Source organism: Cheilinus undulatus, linkage group 9 (genome assembly GCF_018320785.1).
Source record: "Cheilinus undulatus linkage group 9, ASM1832078v1, whole genome shotgun sequence".
NCBI lineage: Eukaryota > Metazoa > Chordata > Actinopteri > Labriformes > Labridae > Cheilinus > Cheilinus undulatus.
The window spans coordinates 30,218,234-30,243,718 of record NC_054873.1 but is presented as its reverse complement, the minus strand read 5'-3'; the positions used below and the strand labels follow the sequence as shown (position 1 = coordinate 30,243,718).

The window sequence follows — 25,485 nt, the reverse complement described above, 5'->3', positions numbered from 1 at the left end:
GCTTTTTATGAAGAGAAGTCTACAGAACATAATACTTCATTTTAAATTATTTACTTGATCTTTAAAGGATATCTGTCATATATATTTGATTAAATCTAAGTGTTGCCCTCCTGTTGACAGCATGTATTTCTGCTAAAGCATGAATCGTGACTCAGGCTAAGTCTAAAAAAAAAACTAAAAAAAAAACAAAAAATCATTTTTTCATGGCATTCATCTCTACAAATATTAAAATAGAGTATGCAACTTTAACAAGTAAACATCCAAAATACTTTTGGGCATACTGATTGCTAAGGTTTAAATTTTCCACCTAGAAAAAAAATCTGAATTTAAAGCTCCCATGAAGAACTTTAGGTTTGTCGATTTTGGCACCACCCTGTGGACAAAGCAGTACCTCTCATTTCTAAAGCTGACCACACACTGCACAATTTTGAGCTCAACTTTAGACCAGAGTTGTCCCCATAACGAGCAGGGAGAATGTCAGAAAACTCTTTTTGCTGCAACCTTAGCACACCAGGGTAGCCAGTGGAGGATTGCAACTGTCCTTAGTGTTTGATCATGGATCGAGTTTCTGTTAGATCTCATGCATGTGTAATTCTTACTGAGTGTCCTGACAACAAACAGCAGCTATGTGGACTACCAAGTCTGGCCAAGTTGTTTAGGGTGTGCATTCAGAGGGTTATAAAATGAGAAATTGTTTGCCAATATGGCCTTGTCCACTCACAGGTGGATATTTTTGTTATGTACAAATACAAACACCGTTTCTAGTCACTGAAAATGCATTTTTTGAAAACCCCTTCCAGGGTGGAGATTTTTAGAAACCCCATTTACAGCGTTCATATAAAGATGGGAAAATGTTTTTTGGTTGTAACATCACACTGTGTACTGGTTTCTACTCTGATGTCACTACTACTGGTGTTAACATGCTAACTGGACTTTATACATGCTTACACATATGCACAAATTTGCTTTCCCACTATGTTGATGCACAGATGCCTGAATGAACAGAGCAAGTCACTGCTGCTTCATTCCCTGAAAGGACAGAAAAACATACCACCAGCATTGGTGGTTTTGTATGAGACCCAGTTTGAGTTGGTGGGACAACTTTAGTTTGAAAATGAAAGAGCATATAGCATTAGCTCTAGCAACAGTCAAGTGCTACCATATAATTGAGATCAGATGATCTCACACAAGCCCTCATCAGCTGATGGCCAGTTTTAACTGCTCTAGCCTGGCTATGCTTTGCCGCTCCCTCTGCAAGCTGCATGTTGCAACCCTCCCCCACCCCAGCTCCTCCTTCATGCTATATGTAACTTAAACAATGTCATTCTGTTGTCACTGATGTCTGCTCTGCTCTGGGTTTCTTGCTGCTTCTCGCCCTGCCTCAGGCTTTCCTTGTAAGCAAAGGAAGAGCAGGAACGTGTGCTGTAACTGCTTGATGCTCTCCACATCGGCTTGTGGTAGGGCAGGGGGATCCCAGAACAGCCACACCACCAAATATAAATAACATTAAAAAGAGCAAACTAGTAACTGTTAACACAGAGAAAAAATTATTACCACTAATCATTTTTCCACATCAAGGACTTGTGTGCTGTGTGAGTGAGCTTCTTTGCCTGCAAAGTGCAGGACACACTACTATTGAAATGGTCTGTTTTTACAGCATGTAGCATTTTTATGTTTTCACGTGGATCAAGATGTATTTTAAACACAGCACATGTGGACAAGATTATTTTTTTAAATGATGGAGGAAATCCTATGATTCTTAAACAGTGATCATTTCAGCAGCTATTTTAAATTTAGTCTTAGTCTTTGGATTAAAATGTTCATTTTACTGAGTCTTTACTTCTAGACAAGGCATTTTTTTCCTTTGGGTTAATTTAATCAGCCAAATTTAGAAATTAACATAACTGTACAATAATAATATCAATGCAGTATCAATACTTACATTGATTTAAAATATACTGATATACACAGTGGAGAAATATCATGGATTTTAAATGTCCATCAGTCTAGCTCTAACTTTTTTTTGGCTAGTCAATGGCTTGTCTTTCCTGTGGAAAACAAGTATGTCAACTAACATTTTCAGCCATAGTTTTAGTCAATAAAATTTACCAGTTTTCAAAAATACCTGCCTACATGTGGAGAAAGCCTATTATCTGTGGTGTCCCATGGTTTTAAGATCTTAAAATTGTCTTGTGTGTGGCCAGCCTTAGGGGATTTTCTCCTGTACCTGGGTAATCATCTTTTTAAGTCTCTTTTAAAGCAAAGAAGTATAGAAAATGTACTAGGCTGTTTCTACAGTGACATCTGCACCGGCAGTTTCAGGCATTAAAATATGCATATAGAAAGAGTCAGTCTTGTGAATCAGAGTTTCATTTGCTCTATTAAGTGCGCTAGAGATAACAGATCAATCTGTTTTTAACCAGTTAAAAACTCCTCACAGGTGCTTTAAGTGAGGAGTAATTTACTTGTTTTTTGACAATATAGTTCCCTGCATGAACCGTTGTGGGGCAGCAGTGATTTTAATCATTATTACAATAATTACCCACCTCACTCTTACAGTGTCACAGTGACCGTTCACTTTCTCACATCTGATGCAAAAATATTTACAACATACAAAGCAACCGCCTCATTCATGACGCCAACACAACAATGGAGATGTGAACTCAAAGAGAGATGGGTGGTGTTTAGTTCTCACTGTCTCCACCCTCTGACAGTCCACAGGAGAAGCAAAGGCACAAAAACAGATACAGACAAATCCCAACCAATCCCACCACATTCCCATCACACAGCTCTGGTGCAGCTCCATTAAAACCAGTTATTTCCCTCCACACCAGAACCATGAGTTCCAAAAAGGTGGGAGTCTTTGCACTGGGCTCTGTCCTTTATAGTGCACATGAAATTTGACAAAGACACGCCGCCTTCTGCCTGGTGGAGGAGGAAAAGGAGGGGAAGAGGTGTGTTTGGGGGGGGGGTTAAGGGATGAGAGGTGGTGATCATCCTTGGAGCTCCTCGAAGCACGTCTCACAAACACGGACGGGCTTTTTGGAGGACGGCGTGAGGGCATTCTTGGCTGAACACTCAGCGCAGAAAATGTTTCCACAATGTCTGCAGTGGTGCTGGATGTTCAACGAGGAAGAGAGGGAAAGAGAGTGAAAGGTCAGATAACAGGATTTATGTCCTCCGTTTTTTAAAAAACAGAATAAAATCCTAGAAAGATGCATAAGACAGTTTGTTCAGAAGGGTCTCTCTGAGAGAAAAGAAAAACTGCCTTCCTGCGAGACAATTACTGCATTCTGCATCATCCACAACATGTCATTTCCATGTAGTTCTACTTTCATAGTTTTCTAACCTGCTAGCTATCGCAGTAGTTCAGCTCTGCCTATGCTAACACTGATAGCTGTGAAGAACAGACCCTCAGACTACAATTCATGCTGCCCGGAGTACCGTTTTCTTTAAAGGTACAGTGTGTAAATTAGGAATATTAGTAACATCTAAAAGTCAGATTCTAAGTAATGATGCTTACTTCAGTAGGAAACTGTGTCAACCAGCGGAATTAAAAAAATGCACATCTTTCATTTGGTCCCTTCTGTGGTTCCGTAGAAACATGCAAGATGCAAAAATCCAAGATGGAGGAGTCCATCCTCCTTATGTATAAATAAAATGTTCATTCTAAGACAATAAAAACAAAATCTTATATATTCAGGTAATTAAACACTTACTTAGATAGCCTTACTCATAAATGTTAATCTTTATTTTTTACCAGGTTTGTTCTGCTAAATGCTACTAGGCAAAGAAAATATGTTAAATATAGCCACACCAGCCTGGTCGGCGTACATCCCAGCATGCTTTGTGCAACGAAGCACACATTTGTTAAACACAATTGAGGGACCTACTTACACTCAGTCCTCTGATTAAGTAAATAGACTAGTTTTTAGTTTTAACTGAGTGAATTTATAGACCAACTTAACATTTACTTCAGAAGATTTCAAACAAAACAACTTTACTTTGAGTATGTGAAACAGAGAGATTTAAATTCTTTTTGTAACCAGCAGATCCTTTGTAAGGCTGAGTGTATTCTGGCTCCTTCTGATCATGTACTTTTGATGGAATTTTCTCTGTTGCCATCAGGACATCATTATGTTTTAACCGGTTTGTAAAACTAACCACCATTAAAAATCGTTCATTCCCTCTGCAATCAGATTATTAAATGCTCCATAGGCTCCTAAGGTTTTTATGTTTTTATATCTTTTTGTCTTTTATGCGTAGGCATTATACCATCTCAAGTCAATTTACCAAAGAAAGGTATTAAAAATGCATCTTATACAACTTAATTACAGAATAACTTTTAAGAATCTCACCTTCCTGACTGTGACAGAAAAGCCTTTCCCACAGGCCATACAGTTCTGCACTTCATGATCCTCGGCCCACTTCCTTGTCAGAGACTGCGACTGCTTGATCTAGAAAGCACAGAGGTAACAATCTAATTTTAGTTTATAGCACAATAAAGCATTAAGATAAACTTTATTCATATGCACATTTTTTACTCTACAACTCCAACATGACATTGTTTGATTATAGACCTGTAACGACTGGTTCTCTCTTCCCAGCTCCTGCATAGCTGCAGTCGTGTCATCCAGCTTCCTCCTCAGCTCCACCACCTTGGCCTGCAGTTTCTCAATCTCTCCTTCACCCTTGACACACCTAAAAGAAAACCACACAGCATCGGTGAGGAATTGTGTGGACGTGTTTGTAATTCAGGAGCAATACGAACCACTTTAGTGATTTGGCTAGCAGCAGAATAGGTTTGTTAATTAATACTTTGAATGCACAATGATCAGGAGGGCTTAAATGAGATCTCCTAGGTTATGCTGAATGAGCACAGCACTCTGTTTCTGCCTAATTTACATTTTATTTTCATTATAAAGCTCTTATTCACCCAAGAACCTTGGGGAGTATGAGCAGATTGAACACCAAGTTGAAGACTTGCATACAGGCACTATTAAGAAAAGCAGGTTTTGTGATCAATTAATCATAATTAATCTCATACATGAAAATAAAATAATAAAAAGGATTGCATCAAAGGCAGACCCACTGGATTATCCTATTTCTATTCCTATCCTACCTTACAAAATGATCAAAAAGAATCTTCGACTGAATGGAAGTGGAACTTTTAACAGTTTACTAAACATCACCAGTGACACAAGAATTATTTTCAATGGTACAGACTGCACCTGACATGTAGTTTGGACATACCTGAGTGTTCAATCTATCACAGATGTTTCTGATCTCTTGGATGGACAAACTATAAAATCATAAGCCCATGTTTCTTTTTTACTGTATGTTTTTAACATGTTTGAAATAAAGATATCAATCAATCTAACCAGCTGAGTCAAATTCACATATTCATGACATACATCCATGTTAGGGTAATTTTTTCCTGATGAATTTGTTCTTTCTTTGTTTCCTCTGTGCTTGGGCTGCAATGACTCATGCAGACGCCTTTAATTATAACCTAATTCATGATTTATTCGCATGATAATTTAATTAGTATTTGTACTGCCCAAGGAAATTAAGTTCTTTAAAAATTAACACAAGAAATAAGCGCATTCAAAGTTGTAGAAGAGATGTGGACAAAAGCTCCGTGAAGGAGAGTACAGCAGCTCAGCATGACTGATTATGAGAAGGTTTGGTACTTAAAATTTATGATACAATTATGGATATAAATTAAGTCCTTATATAAAAGGTTTCATAATCACTTTTTTATGGAACAAATTACTTTCTTCAGTGTAAAATCTTTTTAACGTGTTGTGTTCATGATATATGAAAGTCTCATTTTAAAAATATGTGAGAAAATCCCCCTGATTATAAAAAGAAATGTAAATATGTAAGACACTAATGATAGATCTAGAACAAAGACATGAACTGTGATACTGTTGTAAAAAAGTTAGACTTTCCTGTGACCTTTCAAGAAGAGCCCGCCTCTCGTCCTGGTTGTTCTGCACAGTGGCCTCCAGCACGGCGATCTCTCCCCTCAGCTCGTCCGTCTGCTTCTCCAGCTCCCCAACTCTCCGCTGGCTGCCCTGCCACTCTCTCTTTAGCGTGGCCACATTTTCATTCAGAGCCGTCACCTGCACGCTCAGCTTAGCCTCCGCCTCCTCCCCGCGCTTTACCTGCTCTTCTCTAGCACGCTTTTCTGCACACTTCAGAGGGAATGAAGCATTGATTGTGTCACATAAAGATCAGAAAGGGAGATAATGATATTTAATCCAATTACTAAAGATGTGATGGTGTTTTGGCATATGAGCCTACCAGCTGATCCTCCACTTGTTTTGTTTTAGCCTTGAGCTGCTCCTCTCTCTGGCTCTGGCTGTTCCTGGTGGCCTGGTGCTCCTTTTTCTCCTGCTCGATGCTCTTCTGTGCTGCCTCTACTTGACTCTGCAGCTCCAGCTTCTGCTGGATCAAAAGCTGTTTGGCTTCCCTTAACTCACCCAGCTCCTGGAAGAAAACAAATACTGTAAGTGGCTTAATGCACAATATTTGTTTGAAGAGTTATTGCTCTTACAAAAGCTTCTGCTCAGCTTTAAGATGCTTAGGAACAGCAAGGAACTTTCAGTTTCTGTCCATTTGGCCACCCCCCGGATGACTCAATTAGTATCTTTCTACACAGTTATGCTGAGCTATTAGATCTTTGACTGGACCACTGTCTGTCTCCTAGTATAAAGCAAAGAAGGAAAACTGATGTCAACATGCCCCCTTTCAGCTAGTTACCATCGAATCTTCTTCAAGTTGACTTTGCAAAGAAACGAGTTAGCAAGCAGCTAACCGGTTGTATGATGAAAGGTAAAACTATGGACAAACTTTAAACCCTCAGTCAATAGTCAAACTCTCTGATGATTTCATTTGCTTTTGTAGGTCATAAAAAGGCATTCCTATTGATTTGAGACTGTTTCATAACCCGTTAAAGACTCCTCACAGGAGCTTTGAAGGTCTGATGAATCCAGGCTCAGGCTGAATGCCTGGCTGTGACAGAAGAATGTGGCCTGATGACCTGCAGTTTCTTTGACTTAAGCTGTTTACATAAGACACAATCATGGGAAGCAGGCCACTTGAGCTGGTACTTGACATAAAACAGCGGTCATTAGCTCAAGTTAACACAACCGAGGTATAATCCAGCCTGTCTGATCCCTTTTCAATCAGAGAAATGTGTTAGCTCTCACTTCAGAGGTATGTTAGCTTTAGCGTCCTTTACATGTAACAGACCTTTTCGCTCTTCTCTGTTAGAGCTTTGATTTCAGACATCAGCTTCGTGTTATTCTTTTCTAGTGCAGTCTTGGCTTTGTTTAGCTCCTCCACGTTTCTCCTCTCCTTCTCCAGTGCCTCCTTTGCCTGACCCTAAAGGAAACACAAGACAAATGATGTATAATCAATTGCATCAGGTTATATATAACTCCAGGACTCGCTTTATATAAAAAATAGGAGAGCCCCCAAAAATTTCCATAAATCAACATCTTTGAATGGAAGCCATTCTGTCCTAATGCCCTTTAAATTTTAGCACAGATGCACCTCGGCCTACTGAATTATAAAGTGATGATCTGAAAAGCCATGCATCAAAGTACATCTGCTTGAATTTTTGCACCAAGAGTGGTATACCATTACCCAGCAGCAGCGTGAAAGACTGTTGATAGGTGTTTGTATATCTGTATATGAATCTGTTTTTCCACCTGTTGTTGCTGCAGGTCCTTCAGCGTTTGTTCGTGCTGCTGAAGCTTCTGGTCTCTTTTAGCCAGCTCCTGCTCCAATGTGCCCCGGCTGGTCTGCAGCTCCTGAATCTGAGCCTCCAAACTGGTCTGATGAGTCCGGTTAGCAGCCAGCTCCTCCTGAGACAACTTCAGCTTGTCCTCTGACGCCTGCAGCCAAAGAAAACTCAAAGATTAGTCAGTGAAGATGACCAAGAGAGACATTTTTGATATCATCTTCCTCAACTAAGCCACTTTGAATCTTCACGAATGTACCTTCAGGTCTTGGCGTAGGGCAGACACTTCAGACTCCTTGCCGTAGAAGTCAGACTGAAGCTTAGTGAGGCTTTCCTTGCTTTGAGACACCTGCTCCCTCAGTTTAGTCTCCTCCTCTGTCTGAAGATTCAAATTCACACATTCATAAATACACACAAAGTTTAGATCAGCACTTCTCAGCTGGTCTAACCTCATGATGCTCCACCACCTTCTCAATGGGAAATGCAACCCAAACTTAAAACTAGAATAGCACTCGGAGAGTGCAGACCTCCGCCATTAGCCCTATCTCCCAATAGTAGAGAATCCTTCAAAAAATTCATGAAAACAGACGGTGATCCGGATCACACCCAAAATCTAATCAGTTATTCCTTATGCCATTTCTGACATTTCCCGAAAATTTCATCAAAATCCGTCCAAAACTTTTTGAGTTACGTTGCTAACAAACTAACAAACAAACTAACAAACACATTAACTAACAAATGAACAAACCCTCCCGATCACATAACCTCCTTGGCGGAGGTAAAAAGGAGTTGATGATGTTAACATCACTTGATTAGTGAGTGAACTGTGCAGTCTTTGTGCATGTAATGAATGTGCTTCTGTCTATATACTGCTTTACTATATCTTCATCTCTACTGGTCCATAGATACTTTGAACAAATCCACCTACATTTAGAACTAAATGGCAGACTCCATTGCATCATTCAGTTTTTTGCATGTGTGAAGGAAATGTGGTGAAAAATGCCACTTACCTTCTTGACATTAACATCCTGTAACTCTTTCACTTTGCTATTCAGTTTCTTCACCTCCTCCCCAAAGGACCCCTGGGTCGTCTTAAGTTGTGCCTGCAACTTCTCTAACTCCTTCTCTTTTTCCTTCAGCACCTCCTGCGTCTTTGAGTGCTGCTGCTCCAGTGTGGTCAGCTGCACCTTCAACTTCTTCTCTGCCTGTTGTTTATAGATTAAAAAATGCTTTGCATGGTGTTTCACCCAAAACATTACAGTTTTTCTTTAATTTGTTTGCAGGATTTTACCTCTTTCATCTGCTCCAACTGCTCTTTAGATTCTTTCATTTCCTTGGTGATGGCTTCGTTACTTTTTAGAAGCTCCTGTCGGGCCTTTTCATAAGACTTTTCCTGAGGATTCAAACAGATTAATGCCATCACAGTCCTGAATGAGGTTGAATTGTTCCTGGATCTTTCGTCCTAACTGCAACTATAACCTACCTTCTCCCCCATGGCTGACTTGTGGTTCTTTCTCTCTGTGTCCAGTTGACTCTGGTTCTCTTTTAATGCCTTGTTAACCTTTGTTAGACTCTCCTGCATCGATGTGAAGTCCTTCCTTTGAGCCTCCTTCTCCTGCTGTGCTTTTTGTAAATCTGCCTGCAGGTTCTGGGCTTTCTTGTCCAGCTCTGCATGCTTAGTCTTAGCCTCCTGAGTCATCTTGTCCAGATTCACCTTCAGAGCAGCTTTGTCCTGCTCACTACGGCCCAGCTGTTGCTGAATGTCACTCAGAGAGGCTGCTTTTGCCTTTAATTCCTCTTGTAGTGTTGTAGCCCTTTAAGAAGAGAAAGACATTCTTTCTACTACAAAATTCAAGAAATGCAAAATCACTAGGATCTAAAATTATAAAGAATAAATGCATCTAGTGTTTGGTACTATTATCTATAGTTTTTATGCATCAGAAAATATTTTCTCACCCTGCTTTCTCTGTTTCCAGAGAGCGCTGCAGCTCCTTTGCTTTCTTTTTAACCTCTAATCCTTCTTTTTGAAGCTTCTGCACTTCCTGCTGCAACTGGTCCCGTGTGGTCTGCAATTCTCCAACCTGCGCCTCTAGTTTCTGTCAGATTAAAGCACCCAATTCATTTATACACAGGTGTCCTGAAGAGGATTTCAGTCTTCTTCTTATGATAAAGATTTATTACAAACCTTATTGAGCCCCTCAAGCTGCTCTATTCTCTGCTCTGATGCCATGAGTTTGTCTTTGCACTCCTTCAGACTTGATTCCAGCTGTGTGCACTGCTCCTGTCTCTCCTTTAGCCTCTGGGCCTGCTCTTCCGCCTTCTTCTGGACTTTATTCAGCTCCTGTACAAGGCAGTAAGGGGTCAAAGAAAGACAAAATGACAGAAATACGTTAGAAATATGGTACATAAAAAGGGAAAAACCCCTGCATTTAAGACAAAATTTAACGGTGACACGAGTGATGACTGCAAACCTGCTGCTTGTCCTGCAATGCATGCTGAGCCGTCTCCAGGCTGTTTTCAAGGTTTGCCTTCTGTGCAGCTCTTGCTGCCTCTGCAGACAGCAGCATCTCTGTCTTTGCCTTCAGCTAAACAGAAACAGAACCACAAAATACAAAAAAATCACTATAAAATTAAAACATGCAGCCATTTGTAATAGATTTTTAAAGGCATTGACAATAAAAGAATGAAAAACATCTGTAACCCTAGTGTATGTTATTATACACATTGATAAGCTTGTGTATTGTCTTACTTGAGCGTCCAGCTGTGCTACTTTCTCCTTGCTGTCTGCCAGTTGGGTGGTGAGTTCAGTGACTGAAGTCTCCAGGGTGGTGGCTCGATCCTGGGCAGAACGCACCAGTGTCTTCTGCTCCTGGACCTGTTCATGGAGGTTATCCTGGGCCTGCTTGTTGCTTTCTGATTGGTTCTTTAGCTTGTCTGTCAACTGTGTGACCTTTAAGACCCACAAATCAGAAAATGTTCATGTTTCAAATTAATTTTGTTGGATAAATAAGACAGGTCTTCTTGTGATAAGCTTATCAAATCTATCCCTCAAGTTGTAGTTGTTGTACAGACCTGTTCTTGTAGTGCATGATTTTTCTCCTTCAGCTGATTGAGCAGCGCTGTCTCTCCTTCCCCGGCCTGGATCTTTGCACACAGATCATCTCTCTCGGTTTCCAGCTGGCTCACAATGTCCTTACTCTTCTGCAGCAAAGCCTCCAGATTCTGGATCTTCTGGTCCTTATCTCCAATCTGGCGCAGCACCTGTTCCAAGTCATTCTACAGTATGAAGACAAGCCACAAAATAGAACCATTCAATTGGGTATTTATTTAGGATTATTAATTTCATGCAATGCTTGATTCAGCTCCCCTGTTCAGATAGGCTTATCACATACAAAGGCTTTATTTCAGTTAATCTTCTGCATTCTCTCCACATATGACTGAAAAAACATCGTTTATCAGAACATTTGTTCTTGTGAACAGTACCTGTGCCTCTCTGAGTTTGCCGTTGGTGTTTTGCTGCAGCGCCTGCAGCTCCTGGTGTTGCTGCTTTGCTTTCTCCAGCTGGTGCTGCAGGTCTGTGTTCTTACTGGCACTCTCCTTCATCTAAAAAATAAAACACAGAAGCCTGTTAACATTTTATTTTGGTTTGATCTGTTGCTTTGGGTGATCTTCATCATCTCCTCTTTTTAACCTTTAGTAGTGGAGTATTTCAAAACAAAACAACACTTCCTTATAATATAGCATACGTAGTATTTTGTAATTATGCTTATTCATCAGACATATCTATGTATAGATCATCTATCTGCTCTATGTCTGCCCTGGCCAATCATGAACTCTTCATCCAGTGGCTACCTGTTCTTCAGCTCTGGACAGTTTCAGCTGCAGGTCAGCTGCTTGCTGCTCCCGATCCTTAAGTTTCTCCCCTGACAGCTGCCTCTGTTCCTTCAGTCGACCCTGCACCTCGCCCAGCTGCCTCTCTGCCTCCAGCAGCTTAGCGTGCAGCTAAAGAGAGCGAAGAGAGAAAGACAGGGTTATTAAGAGGCAGAGCACAAAAAGAGTAAGCTAATAGAGAGAAATGCAGCAGATACTAAAATAAGAGCGATGAATGCTTTGACTTCTCCAGATTTTGTTATTTAAACAAATTATTTCACTGAAATGTCACTTTTCTTCAGCTTTTTTAAGGTTCAAATAAAGACAAAAAATGGTCTACTGAGCCTAAATGAACATTTTTGTCATAGTTGATCTGTGCAGAGCAGCACTGGGCTGCAAACTAAGATTTCTTCATTCTCATTTTAACTATAAAAATGAATGTTGATAAATTAAAGTAGCTCCTCTGAAACCCTGTTGAAATACAATAGGATGACCTCTGTCACTAGTCTCCTTTTTCCACGGTCACTCAGTTTCTGAGGATGGCCTGATCCAGGCAGACTTATACATGAATACTAGACTTACCAGACTTACCAGGAATACTGATTAACCAGTGAGTGGACCTTCCAGACACAGGTGTCTTTATACTAGAAAATTACATGTTTTTGTTGAATTGATATTACTTTGTTGAAATCTGATTTCACTTTGACCGTAAAGAGTTGTTTTTGCCAAAAAAGGGTTACATAGGATTAAATGTAACAGCAGTTGAATTTGCAGAGGTACTGTAAAAACAGACTAGCACTGACTGATCTAACAGTGTTTAAAAGTACAGCTTGTATGTACAGCATACAGGGTGTACAAAGTGCAAATATTGCTTCATGTGAAGCATGGATCAAGCTGGGATCATAACTAAAATAATCTTTAGATGAACAAGTCCCTGGTTTCACAATGGCCCTGATCAACACATAACATACGTTACAGTCCAACATTTTTTCCAATGGAAAGAAAATCATACAAACATGCCTCTAAAACTCTGAATTTAGTCATACAGTTTTATACTTTTCTATAATACATTTGATATACTGTTAGAACATGAAGTCTTTTTTTTATTATTTAAAGGTTTATTTTGGGCATTTTTGTGCCTTTATTTGATAGAGGAGGATAGTGGATAGAGTCAGAAACAGGGACAAGAGCAGGGAAGAGACATGCGGTAAAGGGCCTCAGGCCATCCACATACATGAGGCGTGCCTTAACCACTTGGTCGCCTGCGCCCCAGAACATCAAGTCTTTAAAGACAGCAGTACATGATCTATTTGAGAAATGGGTTAAACAATGGAACAAGACCAAATCGTCCCAGATTGTGCTGCTAGGTGTGCTGAAGAAGCTAAAAGAACGCAGTTTATAAGACAAAATCAAATGTTTGATTGTGCTGTAATAAGAAGACGGCCTTGACTTACTTCTTATAAATATCAATTTCTTTCTTTGTATTGTGTTTTACTTTGAGATGAACAAGTAATTGTCATATTCTAAGTATTTCTTCTGTAAATCCTATGTTCTCATTGTTGAATCAAAAATCTTACATTTCTGCTCTTTAAACAAGAAACTTTAGGGCCCAAATAGGAATGAACAAGGTATGTGTAGAATCTAGTTCTTCTCCAGGATGTTAATGTCCCAATCTATAAGGATTATTTTATGATTTTATTTGATTTGTAGTTTATCTGTGAGTGATATTTGATTTCTAAGCTCACCTGTCCAATCTCTGTCTGCTGCTGGGCCCCTTGGCTCTCTTTCTCTTCTCTTTGCTGTTCCAACTGTTTCCTCTCCACCTTCAGCTCGGCGTGCTTCACCTCCAGCTCCGTGATCTCACTCTTCAACTTGGTGACCTCCTCTGCCCTTTCTATGAGCTCCGCCTGGGCCTTCTGCAGAGAGGCCTCAGCCCCTGAGGCTCGAGTCTGAAGCTCCTGGACCTCTGACTCTCTCTCCCTCAAGCTGTCTTGAACTTCTTTCTTAGATGCTTTCTCAGCTCCTAGGCGCTCCCCCAGCTCCTGGTGCTCTTTCTCTTTATGTGCAAGCTTCTCAGACAGGCTCTGTAGGAAGACGAAAGGAGGACATAAGGCAGACGGTGAGGGTCATGTTTTTCTGAAATATCAAGAGAAAGTTGGATGTCAGGTAAAAGGAAAAAGACTAACAGTGTTGACAGTGTGAAAACATGTTTCAATATTCAAGCCACTCTATTTAATGAGTCATATCTTTTCTCAACTAAAACACTTAGCGTGACAGTTACAAGGCCCAAACACGCTCTCCTCATGTGATAGGAGATATGGAAAAGAACAGTCGCCTGTGTAGAGTCGAGAGTAAAGAGAGGTATGGCATTTCTAAGGGAAGGTTAATAACTCAGACCTTGAAATACCGTGGTATGTGTACAGCACTTGCCCTGTAGCTGCACACTTGGCAACAAGGTGATAAAGAACAAAATGTTGTTAATGGGGAAGTGTACTGCTAACTAGGGAGTGTGACAGGGCACCTGGATTTAACAGACAGACTACAAATCTCTGACAGCAGCTGGCCAATTTTAACAACCGTCTGTGGACATTTTCAGTGTTTCACCTCCACTTCTGTTCATCCTTCTGCATCTCATGGCCTTGTTGCTGCCCTTTTCTTGTGTCTGGAGGTCACTTCTCTCTAATCCTGGAGTTACAGACCAATAAATACTTTGTTCCTGTTCTCTCTATCCCTGTCCTCATCCTTTGTGTCTCATTTTCTGCTCCTCAATATTTCAGTCTCCTTCACCTGGAAATCCACTTGACAGGGATGGAGGAAGGAAAAGCACCCCCTGATTTAATCCTACAGAAACCCCGAAGCCTCCACTTGCTTGCTCAGTGACTGCCTGTGATAGTATTTCAGCTTCACGTTACAGAGCTGGCATGGCATACACCACCCCTGCTGGTTTAATTATAGGGCTGTGTTTGATATGTTTTTTTTTTTTTTTTTACAAGATGCCAAAGTGACATCTTTACCATAGACAACTGGTGATGTCAATGTGAAGCAAGGCAATACAGAAAGATGGACAGAGACTCAGTTTACTGTGTACTTGAAGGGAAGCTAGAAGCTCAGTTACGTCAGTTACATAGAAAAATAGATGGACAGATGGATAGGTAGGTAAAATTTGTTGTCTATCCGATAACATAAAACCAGAGAGTACATGCATAAATGCAGGTGTCAAAAGCAAGTGTTCAAATTGTTACGTTTGACTAGGACAACAAAAGAACTACACATGCAAATCAAAGCAACTTCCATATCAAGGTCCTTCACGTACATATTCTATTATTTTCAAATAGAATCTGTAATTAGAGATTAGCATCTGTATAATATGCAGCAGAAGGTGTTGTAGAAGTGTTCAGTATTCTGCAGCGAATCACAAAAATGTCACAGGACCGTTGTATCTGTTTCTTTCTGATAGAGTCTGAATGTGCTACCTGGCTTTGCTGCTGCAGATTATTCAGGTTGCTCTGCAGCTCGTGGATCTGTTGCGTGTAGACGGCTGCTTCCTGCGGACCTTTCTCCAGCTCTGCTTTTAGTTGGGATATGGTCAACTGCAACAAAACAGGACAGAAATTAAATAAACTGGAAAGCCATTTAGTGAAAACATTCAAAGAACTGAAGCATCACTGTAACATGAAGAAAGAAAACAAACCCAACATAGAATAGTCACAAAAAGACTTAATCACTCTCACAAAAAATATGAAACGGTAACAGCGTTAACAAAAACAAACAAAAAACAGGTTCCAAATCTAGAGGAACTCAAAATGTTAAAAAAAAAGAAAACTGAAAAAAATGGGGCCAATTTCAATTGAACATCTTTACCTCCAGTTTACAGATCTTGAAGTTAAAGTGGAGAGGGATACAATGTGTAAGGAAGATGAAAGAGAGAGAGACATAGACAGAGGTGAGTCACATTACAACAGCATCAGCCTAATCTACACAGTGAAGAAAGCTACTGGGAAAGGGGATGAATAATGTAATTCATTATATATTTCTAGTGAAATTTTTACAACATTTGGACATTGCAGCATTTAAAAAATGTTTTATACAAAGCCTAAATATAAATGTTACTTTTTTAAAGATGCAAAGTTGATATTTTACTGACTGACTCAAAGACTTGACTACAGATTTATTCTTCTATACTAAGACCAGAGAGAGATAGGGCTGTGATACACATAGACAAGCTGTTTCAGATTTTTTGCAGACTGTGATGAAACCACATGGAAATGTATAATTGCAACATTTCACAGGATCAAAAACAGGGAGAGAGATGAGGAGGGAGACAGCCACATCACCTGGTCTGATTTCCTTCATCCCCTTTAACCACTGATTTCTGAGTCACCTCAGTAAACAAGCCTAAGTTGAATGCTCTAATGACAAAATTTTCTGTGATATTTAAGCACTGTAATGGAAAGGGTTTCATCGTTATTCATTTTTGTATGGTATTACTATCCATAGGGAAGCTTTACATTAAAACTAGTAACTCTTTCACCCCTAAAAAAATCCCCTATAACCTTACACATCAGCAGGACAAACATGCAAAAAAATTAATGTAAAGTGAATAAATGTGTGTGATTGTGATCAGAATAATTTGAGTTGGAAGAGGAACAGCGATCATTCCTGTCAGAGGAAAGTGAGACAATCAGCAGACCTATACCCTGTGGATTTTTTTGTCCTCACCTCTGAGGTAGTGTAATTCTTCTGCAGCTGCTCATAGTGGTTTTTCAGCCGTTCAGACTCCTCCTCCCTCTCACGAGTCATACTGTCCATCAGCGTCTGGACCTGCACCAGTTCCTTTTGTAGCACCTCCACATCCTCCACTCCTGGTCGCTGCAGCTAAGGGTCAGAGTGAAGGGGGCAGAGGAGTGTGAAGTGTTAAAGTTAGGAAGTTTAAAACAAATATAGATGTCCTTATTAACAGCTGTGTTGTCTGCTGCTATGCACTTTATCAGATGTGTCATACATGGCAACAATACACTGCTGTGTAACACTTGTTTGTAGTGTTCATTTTAGAAAATATTACAGACTTAGCCTTTAGACCAAGATGTTCATTAGTTAAGTCAGTTTAGAACTTTCTGCCCACCAAATTTGGGCCATTTAGTAAATTCAGCACATTTTAGTTGTCTTTCAAGTCCAACAGTTTACTCTCTCTTTAAATAAAGTCAACTAGCCAATCACAGATAGGTAACATAGTGGTACTACAAGTGCAATAAATAAGAATATTGTGAAAAAGTGAATTTACTTTAGTAGAGTAACTCAAAAGTGAAACTCATTTTATACAGATTAATTACACAGAGTGAAACATTTAGTGTTTTAATTGTAATGATTATGACTTACACCTAATAAAACCCAAAATTCAGTATCTCGTAAAATTAGATTATTGTGAAAAAGTTCAGAATAATAAACTAATAGTGCCAAACTCTGATCAGCTAATTAACTCAAAACACCTGCAAAGGTTTCCTAAGCCCTTAAATGGTCTCGCTAGTCTGGTTCAGTAGGGTAAATAGTCATGAGGAAGACTGCTGGCTTGAAAGTTGTCCAGAAGACGATTATTGACACCTCCACAAGGAAAGTCATTGCTGAAGAAGCTGGCTGTTTACAGAGTGCTGTATCCAAGCACAGTAATAGAAAGCTGAATGGAAGGAAAAACTATGGTACAAAAAGATGCACAAGCAACAGGGGAAATCGCAGCCTTGAGAGGACTGTCAAGCATAACCCAATCAAGACTTTAGAGGAACTTCACAAGGAGTGGACTGAGGCTGGAGTCAGCTCATCAAAAGCAACCATGCACAGATATATCAAGGAATTTAGCTACAACTGTCACATTCCTCGTGTGAAACCACTCCTGAACCTGACAATGTAAGAAGCGTCTTACCTGGTCTAAGGAGAAAATGAACTGGACCACTACTCAATGGTCCAAAGTCTTGTTTTCAGATGAAAGTAAATTTTGGTTTCATTTATGAAATCAAGGTCCCAGAGTCTGGAGGAGGATCAAAGAGGCATAAAATCCTTGAGGCTTGAAGTCCAGTATAAAGTTTCCACAGTCAATGATGGTTTGGGGTGCCATGTCATCTGCTGGTGTTGGTCCACTGTGTTTGGGAGAGCACTTCATGCTTCCTTCTGCTGACAAGCTATATGGGGATGCTGATTTCATTTTCCAGCAGGACTTGGCACCTGCCCATACTGCCAAATGTGCCAAAAGCTGGTTAAATGACCATGATAGTCCTGAACCTGTACCCCGTACAGAACCTCTGGGGTACTGTCAAGAGGAAGATAAGAGACATAAGACCCATGACATACAGTGCTTAACAAATTTATTAGACTGCCTGTCATATTTTTCTCAAAGACCATACAGCATCATGAGGAGCTTTGATGCGGACTCTTTCATTTTCAGTGAGCTCTCCACGTTTTACCATTTTGAACAGGAATGAGGAATTTCAAACTGAATTCACACAAATTCAAGCCGGCTCACTGGGCTTCTCTGAGAAGTCAGAAATGAATCAAGCATAACATTCAACCACTAAAACTCATTTTTCTCTTCAGGAATGCAAGTAAATAACTATAATTTGACATATTAATCAAGAAATATTAATATGCTTTCCTATTTTTTCAGTTTTTTTTGTAAATCAGTAAATTTGAAAATTCATGGATAACAATAATAATTATATTTTAGCATTAAAAAAATCATTTTGCTTAAAGGGCTTCTACATATTGGTGTATTAATCATTGCAGAAACATAAAAAATGATTTTGGTAATTACCAATGCTATTAATTTAGGGCAGCTGTGGCATAAACCTCACTTTGGTTAGGGTTAGGGTGGTCTAATAAATTTGTTAAGCAGTATAGATGAGCTGAAGGTTGCTATCAAAGCAACCTGGGCTTCTATAATACCTCAGCAGTACCACAGGCCGATCGCCTCCATGCCACACTGCACTAATGCAGTAATTCATGCAAAAAGAGCCCAAACCAAGTCTTGAGTGCATATAAATTACCATACTTTTCAACATTTCTGTATTAGAAATCCTTTTGTTATTGGTCTTATGTAATATTCTAATGTTTTAAAGTTCTGAATTTTAGGTTTTCATCAACTGTAAGCCATAATCCTTACAATTAAAAGAAACAAAGACCTTAAAACTTTCACTACGTGTGTAATAGATCTACATACATAATATGAGTTTCACTTTTTAAATTTAACTACTGAAATAAATCAACTTTTTCACAATATTCTCAAATATTGAGTTGCACCTTTGGGTGGTTACTCTGTAAATTAACAAAAGTGTGTTTTCAGTGACCTAAAATGCTGTTAGTGATGTGTGAACAAAAGGCCAAAAGACACAGAAAAATCAGCAGCGAGAATTTGTAACTGCAGCTCCCTTTCTGTAGACAGGCGATCTAACTTTGGTTGTTTACCAGTCTTTATTTTTTCATGGTGTTGTGAACTGACCAACAGAGATTGTGCTATATTTCTGTTGTCAATGCATTTACTATTCAGCCGTCATCTCAGTTTAGTCTTTAAAAATAAGAAAAAAGGTAAAAACTTATCTTCAACTTTTTGGTCAAAATAGTTAACACAGCTTGTGTGTCATTTTATAAGACTGGTCTGGAGCTTAAAAGCTGATACCTCTCCTAGAAACTCTAAAAGCAAACCTGTATTTGTATGAAACCCCTCTAAAGCGCGGCGTTTCATGTTTCTACGACAACAGTGAGGCGATCTGCTTTGATTCTTCCACCAAACAGCTTAGAGTTAAATAGATTTCATGGCGCCTTTTCAATGGCTTTCTTTCACATTTCAAATGTTTCAAAAAGAAGGGTCTAAACAACATACAAAAGTAACTTTAAGGATCATTGTACCAGTTCTGTTTGAAGTCTTTCGTTCTCCTGCTTCTCTTTCTGGAGCTGCTCGCTCAGTTTGGCCAGCCTCTGGTCAGCAGCCTCCCTCAGGCTCTTCTCCTCATCATAGCGGGACTTTAAATCTGATTCAGACATTTAAGAAAAGGTAATTTAATAATGCTGAAATTTGTGCAGATCACAAAATAAAGTAAAAATGATTTAAAGTCAAAGGAGTGTAAAACTAAAGCAGAGAAGCGCATGATAAAGAGATTGAGCATAAACAATGATTGAGTTAGACTTTTTCAGTACTGTTGAATTACGTGACACTCCCTCTTCCCACACTGACCTACTATCTCGGTAGCCAGCTGTGCAGCCTTCTGCTCAAAAAGGTCTTTCATCTGCTTGATGTTGAACTTTTCTGTCTCTGCTTCATTTAACTTCCTCTCCAGGGCTGAGAGAAAGAGCACCCCAGGTTACAAGGAATCAATGATTTTTATCTTTTTCCTAGACTTTATAAAATATAAAGACCCTCACCTGAATCCTCGGAGCCTGTCTGCCCATCATTCTGTGGAATCAAAGGAGAGAGATACATGTACAGTAACAGTAAGCAATATCTCTTGAAGCAAAGAGACAAATTGATGTTATCAAACTTATTAGATATCTTGAAGGAATTACTTGCTTCAGGTGTCCCTGGACTTTGTCTAACTCTTTCTTCAGCTCTCCAGAGAACCATCTTTCCTCCTAGAAGACACACAAACATAAAATCAGGACTTTGTAGCCATTATCACAGAATCCACATAGTTCTAGTTTGTCAGAAAACATCTTCACCTTAAGAGAAGCGTGCAGGTCCTGAACTTCCTGCCGTAGCATTGTGAGGTCTTCCCTGAGAGGAGAAAGAGTAAAAAAACAAGTTCTTTAAAGTGTATATATAGTCAGATTCTTTATCATCATTAATGTCACATCATGTCTCACCGAGTCGGGGCCACATGAGCTGGCAGGTCTCCGGTGTCGTGGAATAGCTCATAGTGTTTGAAGAGCTCCTCTGCAGAGTTGTGAGACTTCATGCACTGAGGACAGATGAAGCCCTGTATGCAGAAACACCACATCAGGATTAATTAGTTGGTGATAAAATATCGAACAAGTTGAATTCTGCTGTTCTTTTAGCAAGGAAGACAGAAAAAAGAACGAGTTAACAGTGAAGACAAACATGCGGACTCCTTACCTCTGATGTCTGGTCATGGTTCAGGTCTGTGCTGGGCTGCTCTGGCTCTGCGTTCTGGGAGCCCCCCTTCCCAGGAGTCTTGTGGGATGAACAAATATTCATTATTTTAGATATTTCAAAGCAAAGTTTTACTAACTGTCTAAGAGAAATGGGATGGAGTGGATTTTAATTAAAGATTGAAGTCTCTGTTTCTTATGTCAGCTGTCATCATCTGAGATGTTTTGTTTGACTCTTTATCAAGGAGAAATTATTCATTCCAAGCTTTTAACAGAGTCCTGGCCAACAGATCTCGATAACAACTTTGTTGATGGGTGGGCCTGATGAAGCTGAAAGTATCTTTCAAGAGACTGAAGCCTGGTTTTCAATAGTAATCTTTCTAAAAGTATGCTCATTTTAGGCAGCTGTATCAGCAAGGTGGTATGTGCATGAACTTTTACTGACATTTGTACATTCCTTAAGGACCTTTTTTTTAAGTTGATCACTTTTCCTTTTTTTTTTTTTTGAAAAATTCTCCCTTGGACTTCATCCTGTTAAGAGAAAATATTCTAAATAATAACAACTAAATTTTTTTGTTTTTATAATATGTCTTGACTTGGGTGTGTTTACCAGCGCTTTAAGGTGGTCTTGGTGCAGGTCTGGGGAAGTGCTCTGTTTTAACCAAACAGCCGGCATCTTGGCCCCTCTGTTTAAGTGTCCAAAGCTTTTCATAAGTCTGTGACTGTGAAGAATTTTATTCCTCAACACTGGTAATAGCGAGGAACAGAAGTTATTTTTTATTTTTTAGATGCATCAATAAGCTTAAGAACTTTAACTGCCAAGATACTGCCAATACTGTACTTGGTATAATTTTACAGAATCATGTTAGCCTTTCTTGATTTGAGCAGGTTGGCAGAGTTGGAGCCATGTCTGCAGTTTGGTAATATTTAAACTGAAATAAGGACAACAAAAGAAGAGCTGACAGAAAACCGTGTAATGCTGACTCATCAACAGAAGAGACGAGGGAATCTACAGAAAATAAAAAAAACTTCGAAATATTTTTAAAAAAAAGTTAAGGTATTATTAAGTCTTCATAATTGCACATAGTATCTGTCTGAAAAAGAGGCATCAGCCCATCCCTCGTTTTTGGGTTGTCAGTTTGTCTACACTAACTCAAGGATAAACTGTTCAGATTTTAGTAAAAGGTTGCAGTTATTGGGCCTTATGTCCCTTCCTTGCTTGTGAACATGATAACTCAAGAACACTTTGAGGAATTTTCCTCAAACTCTGAAAAAGCTTCACTCAATGACAGGTGAATTGATTTTGGATGTTATAGGTCAAAGGTCAAGGTCTATGGGCCTCATGTCCATCCCTTGCTTGTGAGCATGATATCTTGAGAATACTGGGAGGGATTTTCTTCAGTCTTTGCACAAAAGTCTACTCTGACTCAAGGATGACCTGAATAGATTTTGGGGGTACAAGTCAAAGCCGTTCCTCTAGACCAGTGGTTCCCAACCTTTATTCCTTCTTCAAGCCCCACCTGCTTATATCTAAGAAAGGTTCAGCCCCCCAGAACCCAAAGGAATTTAAAAAAAAAGTGATATATTGGTATCAAAAATCAACATTATTTTTTATTGTCTCATTGCTAATACTTTCACTGTCTGGCATTTGTAAACCTCAAAGAGGTATGTTACCACTGGGCCGTAGTTAAGGTGCTCTGCAATAGCAGTCTGATGTACAATGACTTTAACGATAATATGCTGTAGTCAGCTGCTGCTGTTTTCATATCAGCTTTATGAATAAATTTGACTCCACTTGTCTTATACATCCTTAATTACATCTGTAAAACATTGTCATCGAGTGGCCGGCAATTGGCCAGGATAGGTTTGCAAACACACCCTGTCATTTAGATTACAGCAAGGGGAAGATGAAGGACTGATAACAAACCTACCTCAGCTTATAACAAGAAACAATGTAGTCACCTCAGCTCAAATGAGTCATTTGGCTGAGGCAAAAACAAACAAAAAAGAGCTTGCCGCCAGTGTTCAAGGAGTCACAGGAAAAGCTACTTTGGGTTTGTGATTTCCAACTTGGAATGGCAACTATGTGGGTTTCTGTGTTAGGAAATGGACTCTGAGCTGACTCATCTCCGAGCTGTTTGAAGGGTTGTAAATACAGCACTTTAGAGGCAGCCTACGCATTTGCATCATGAATCAATCTTTGACCCGGCTTACAGGTTACATGCATAACATAACCAAAACAGAAATGCTACTCATATCCATAAAAAAATCATTTAATATAAATAATCACAAGTGGGGATGGAAATTGCCACAAAATTGCCATTAATGTCAACTTACATTGTTATTAATATAGGGTTGGTGTTGACTGTGGCTGAAGTTGTTGAAATGTTTTACTTCCTAATACCATATTTAAGAACGATGCAATCCCCCACATTTAAATGATAGAAAACATCAAAACAATACCAAAGCTTGAAAGTAAAATTGAAGTCCTACAGTCATTTGAACTCAAGGCTGCTGCAAAAGACAGAGATGCCAGAAGATTGCAAATGCATTTGTGCTTTTACGATAGTAAGCAGGAGTTTGCTGGCATTTGACTCAATACTGGGTACCAATTGCAATGATGTCAAAACATGTATGCATCTTTGATTTTAACTAATGTCTCATCAATATTATAATACTATTGTTGTGGCAACCCTTGCTGCTGCCACCTCGGCAGGGATTTTTCCCCTTATTGATAAATATTATTTCACAAAACAGTTCTTTAATAAGGAATGCTTTGTGTATTTGAATCCACTGTATGTTAAATGATTTCAGAATAGCAGGCAATACAAACGTGTAGTAACCCTTAATCCAAGAAAGGTTCCTTTGACATGCAACACTAACATGTGAGGAAACCCATAAATCACAATAACTAAGTCTTTTCAGATATTTTCACACTAAGATGTCCTTTATGAATCCTATCGAGAACGTTTAAATATTGCTCTAAATTGACTGAGTAGATCTAAAACGATCACAAGACAGTGATTCCTTAACTTCCTCAAATTCAGGATTAATGTGCAGTGTAAAAGATGACTCCCCCTTTCATCAGATTGTTCCCTTTTAACCCTCCAGTCTGTTGTAGGGTCATTGCTCTTGTCCAAACTGTGTGAATACTAAATAAGCTACGGCAGTGATAGTGTTTTTGTAAGAGAGTATGATAATCACCATTTTTAACATTACACCATTGACTTCCTAAATATTTTCAGTAAAATGCCGACAAATCCTGATCTAAAAGCAAAATGCGAAATGTTGGATTTTCCTGGTCAACAGGCCGGGACTACAAAGTGTACACAGTGATGCAGTCTTCGGTGGCAATGGCTTGTGGTGAATGTAGTCCTTATTAGAAGCTAATCAGGTGGCTAACGTTCGCTACCAAACCTTCTATTTTTCTACCCTCTGTTTTACTCGGACATCTATTTTGCCATCAAGATGAGAATACTATTTATAAATTCTATCAATCTGGCCATCAGTCAGCCTACACTTGACTTCATAACAGTTAACGTTTAGCTAACGTCAGAGTTAGCATGTGATGACTGGACGATGAATTAACAAACCGTTGTAACTGGGCTAGCTGGCCAACAACGCAAAACATCAAAAATAAATGATTCAGCAGTCAGCCAGGTTGGCAAACCAAGTTACGCTTTACTCCACTAACCCTGGCAAGGTTAGGAAACATATAAACCAGTTACACACTGACGGGTGCTCTGTTAGCTTGCTACATCTCTGTCAACACTAGCATTAATCAACTGACCCAAGTTAGCAATTTGTAGCTAGCCTTGTCAACCCCACACAGTGAGCGCTTGATATGTTCACTGTGTGGGAACGGGGTGGCGGGGTTTATTCTGAATGACCGAACGCCCGTAAGATAAAATATAAAACAAAACGCCCGTCCACCCGCCACACGCTGTGTAATAAATGATGCCCCCACCATGAAAACAAACTAGCATAGGCCTGTAGCTACAAAGGAAAATGACTCGTTTTAACCACACACAGGCCAAAACGGTTGACTTTGCCACATCACATGCTTACCATTTGAAGTATCCTCCGTAGCATGGCGTGTTTGTCCGGTCAGGAAATCAAATCAGTTTTCCAAATGGAAAGTTTATGTCGCTGGAAAACGAACACCTGACCAGGCTCAGGCAGTGGCGGCGGATGGGCGGGTCATCAAGGGGATGTTGAGGAGTACAGAGTATGGCTAAAATTAAATTAATATTGTTCAACTGGGGGAAAAAAGATAAAATAAAACAGAAATACAAAGGGGACAATGAGCGTCAATGACGACTTTTTATTTTATGGTTTATTTACATTATGATGCTAAACAGCAGAATACCCATTCACACATGCATAAAAACAATATAAAGGTTAATCATTGATCTATGCCTTGTCCTTCAGGCACGAGTCAATGATAATCAATACAAAGAATGTATCTCTCCCTTTCTTGAATGTTGACAACAATCCTTGCATATGTTTGTTGAACTGCTTCTCTTAGTTCCCTGCTTATAGTAGGAGAGGCAATCTCTCCCACATAAATAAAACCAGTCAAGACATAATAAATACTGTACATTCAATTCTTTCTTAATAACATATGTTTATATGTACCACAGCTGTTAAGTAAAAGACTGGTTTCACAGCAATTAAGGCAGTTTGTAAGACGTTTTATGAGGCACATTGTCTATCAATTTAAAGATCACATATTTTACCCCTTTAAGACAAGTTTATATATCTCAGGGGTCCCA

The 25,485-nt window shown here is 39.4% G+C and overlaps 1 protein-coding gene across 2 annotated transcripts; it reads right to left on the bottom strand.

Moving 5' to 3' along the window:
* Positions 1 to 1,305: 1,305 nt before the first annotated feature.
* eea1 (early endosome antigen 1) lies at positions 1,306 to 24,912 on the bottom strand. 2 transcript variants are annotated; one of them, XM_041795772.1, is made up of 29 exons: positions 24,779 to 24,912; positions 20,715 to 20,792; positions 20,465 to 20,577; positions 20,321 to 20,375; positions 20,168 to 20,233; positions 20,027 to 20,057; positions 19,839 to 19,943; positions 19,514 to 19,635; positions 16,343 to 16,498; positions 15,097 to 15,213; positions 13,369 to 13,707; positions 11,606 to 11,755; positions 11,237 to 11,356; positions 10,826 to 11,029; positions 10,503 to 10,703; positions 10,225 to 10,338; positions 9,939 to 10,094; positions 9,710 to 9,849; positions 9,237 to 9,567; positions 9,045 to 9,146; positions 8,764 to 8,958; positions 8,013 to 8,132; positions 7,722 to 7,907; positions 7,261 to 7,392; positions 6,310 to 6,495; positions 5,962 to 6,200; positions 4,581 to 4,701; positions 4,359 to 4,457; positions 1,306 to 3,116 (listed from the first exon to the last, which is right to left on the bottom strand). In XM_041795772.1, exons 1-29 carry the CDS (start codon positions 24,800 to 24,802, stop codon positions 2,994 to 2,996), a joined length of 4,125 nt encoding a protein of 1,374 aa, XP_041651706.1. In that variant the 5' UTR covers positions 24,803 to 24,912; the 3' UTR covers positions 1,306 to 2,993. The 2 variants fall into 2 exon arrangements, 1 of the variants encoding a protein (XP_041651706.1); XR_005992355.1 differs by lacking the exon at positions 1,306 to 3,116 and having other exon boundaries at positions 5,955 to 6,200.
* Between the last annotated feature and the right edge of the window lie 573 nt (positions 24,913 to 25,485).

Excerpts from the sequence above, each read along its gene's own strand:
- eea1 (XM_041795772.1), bottom strand. The coding sequence starts at position 24,802 with ATGCTACGGAGGATACTTCAAATG. Across the intron at positions 19,636-19,838 it reads GCTGGCTACCGAGATAGTAG|ATTTAAAGTCCCGCTATGAT; the intron begins GTCAGTGTGGGA and ends TGTCTGAATCAG. Across the intron at positions 9,850-9,938 it reads AGCTTGAGGGGCTCAATAAG|AAACTAGAGGCGCAGGTTGG; the intron begins GTTTGTAATAAA and ends TTAATCTGACAG.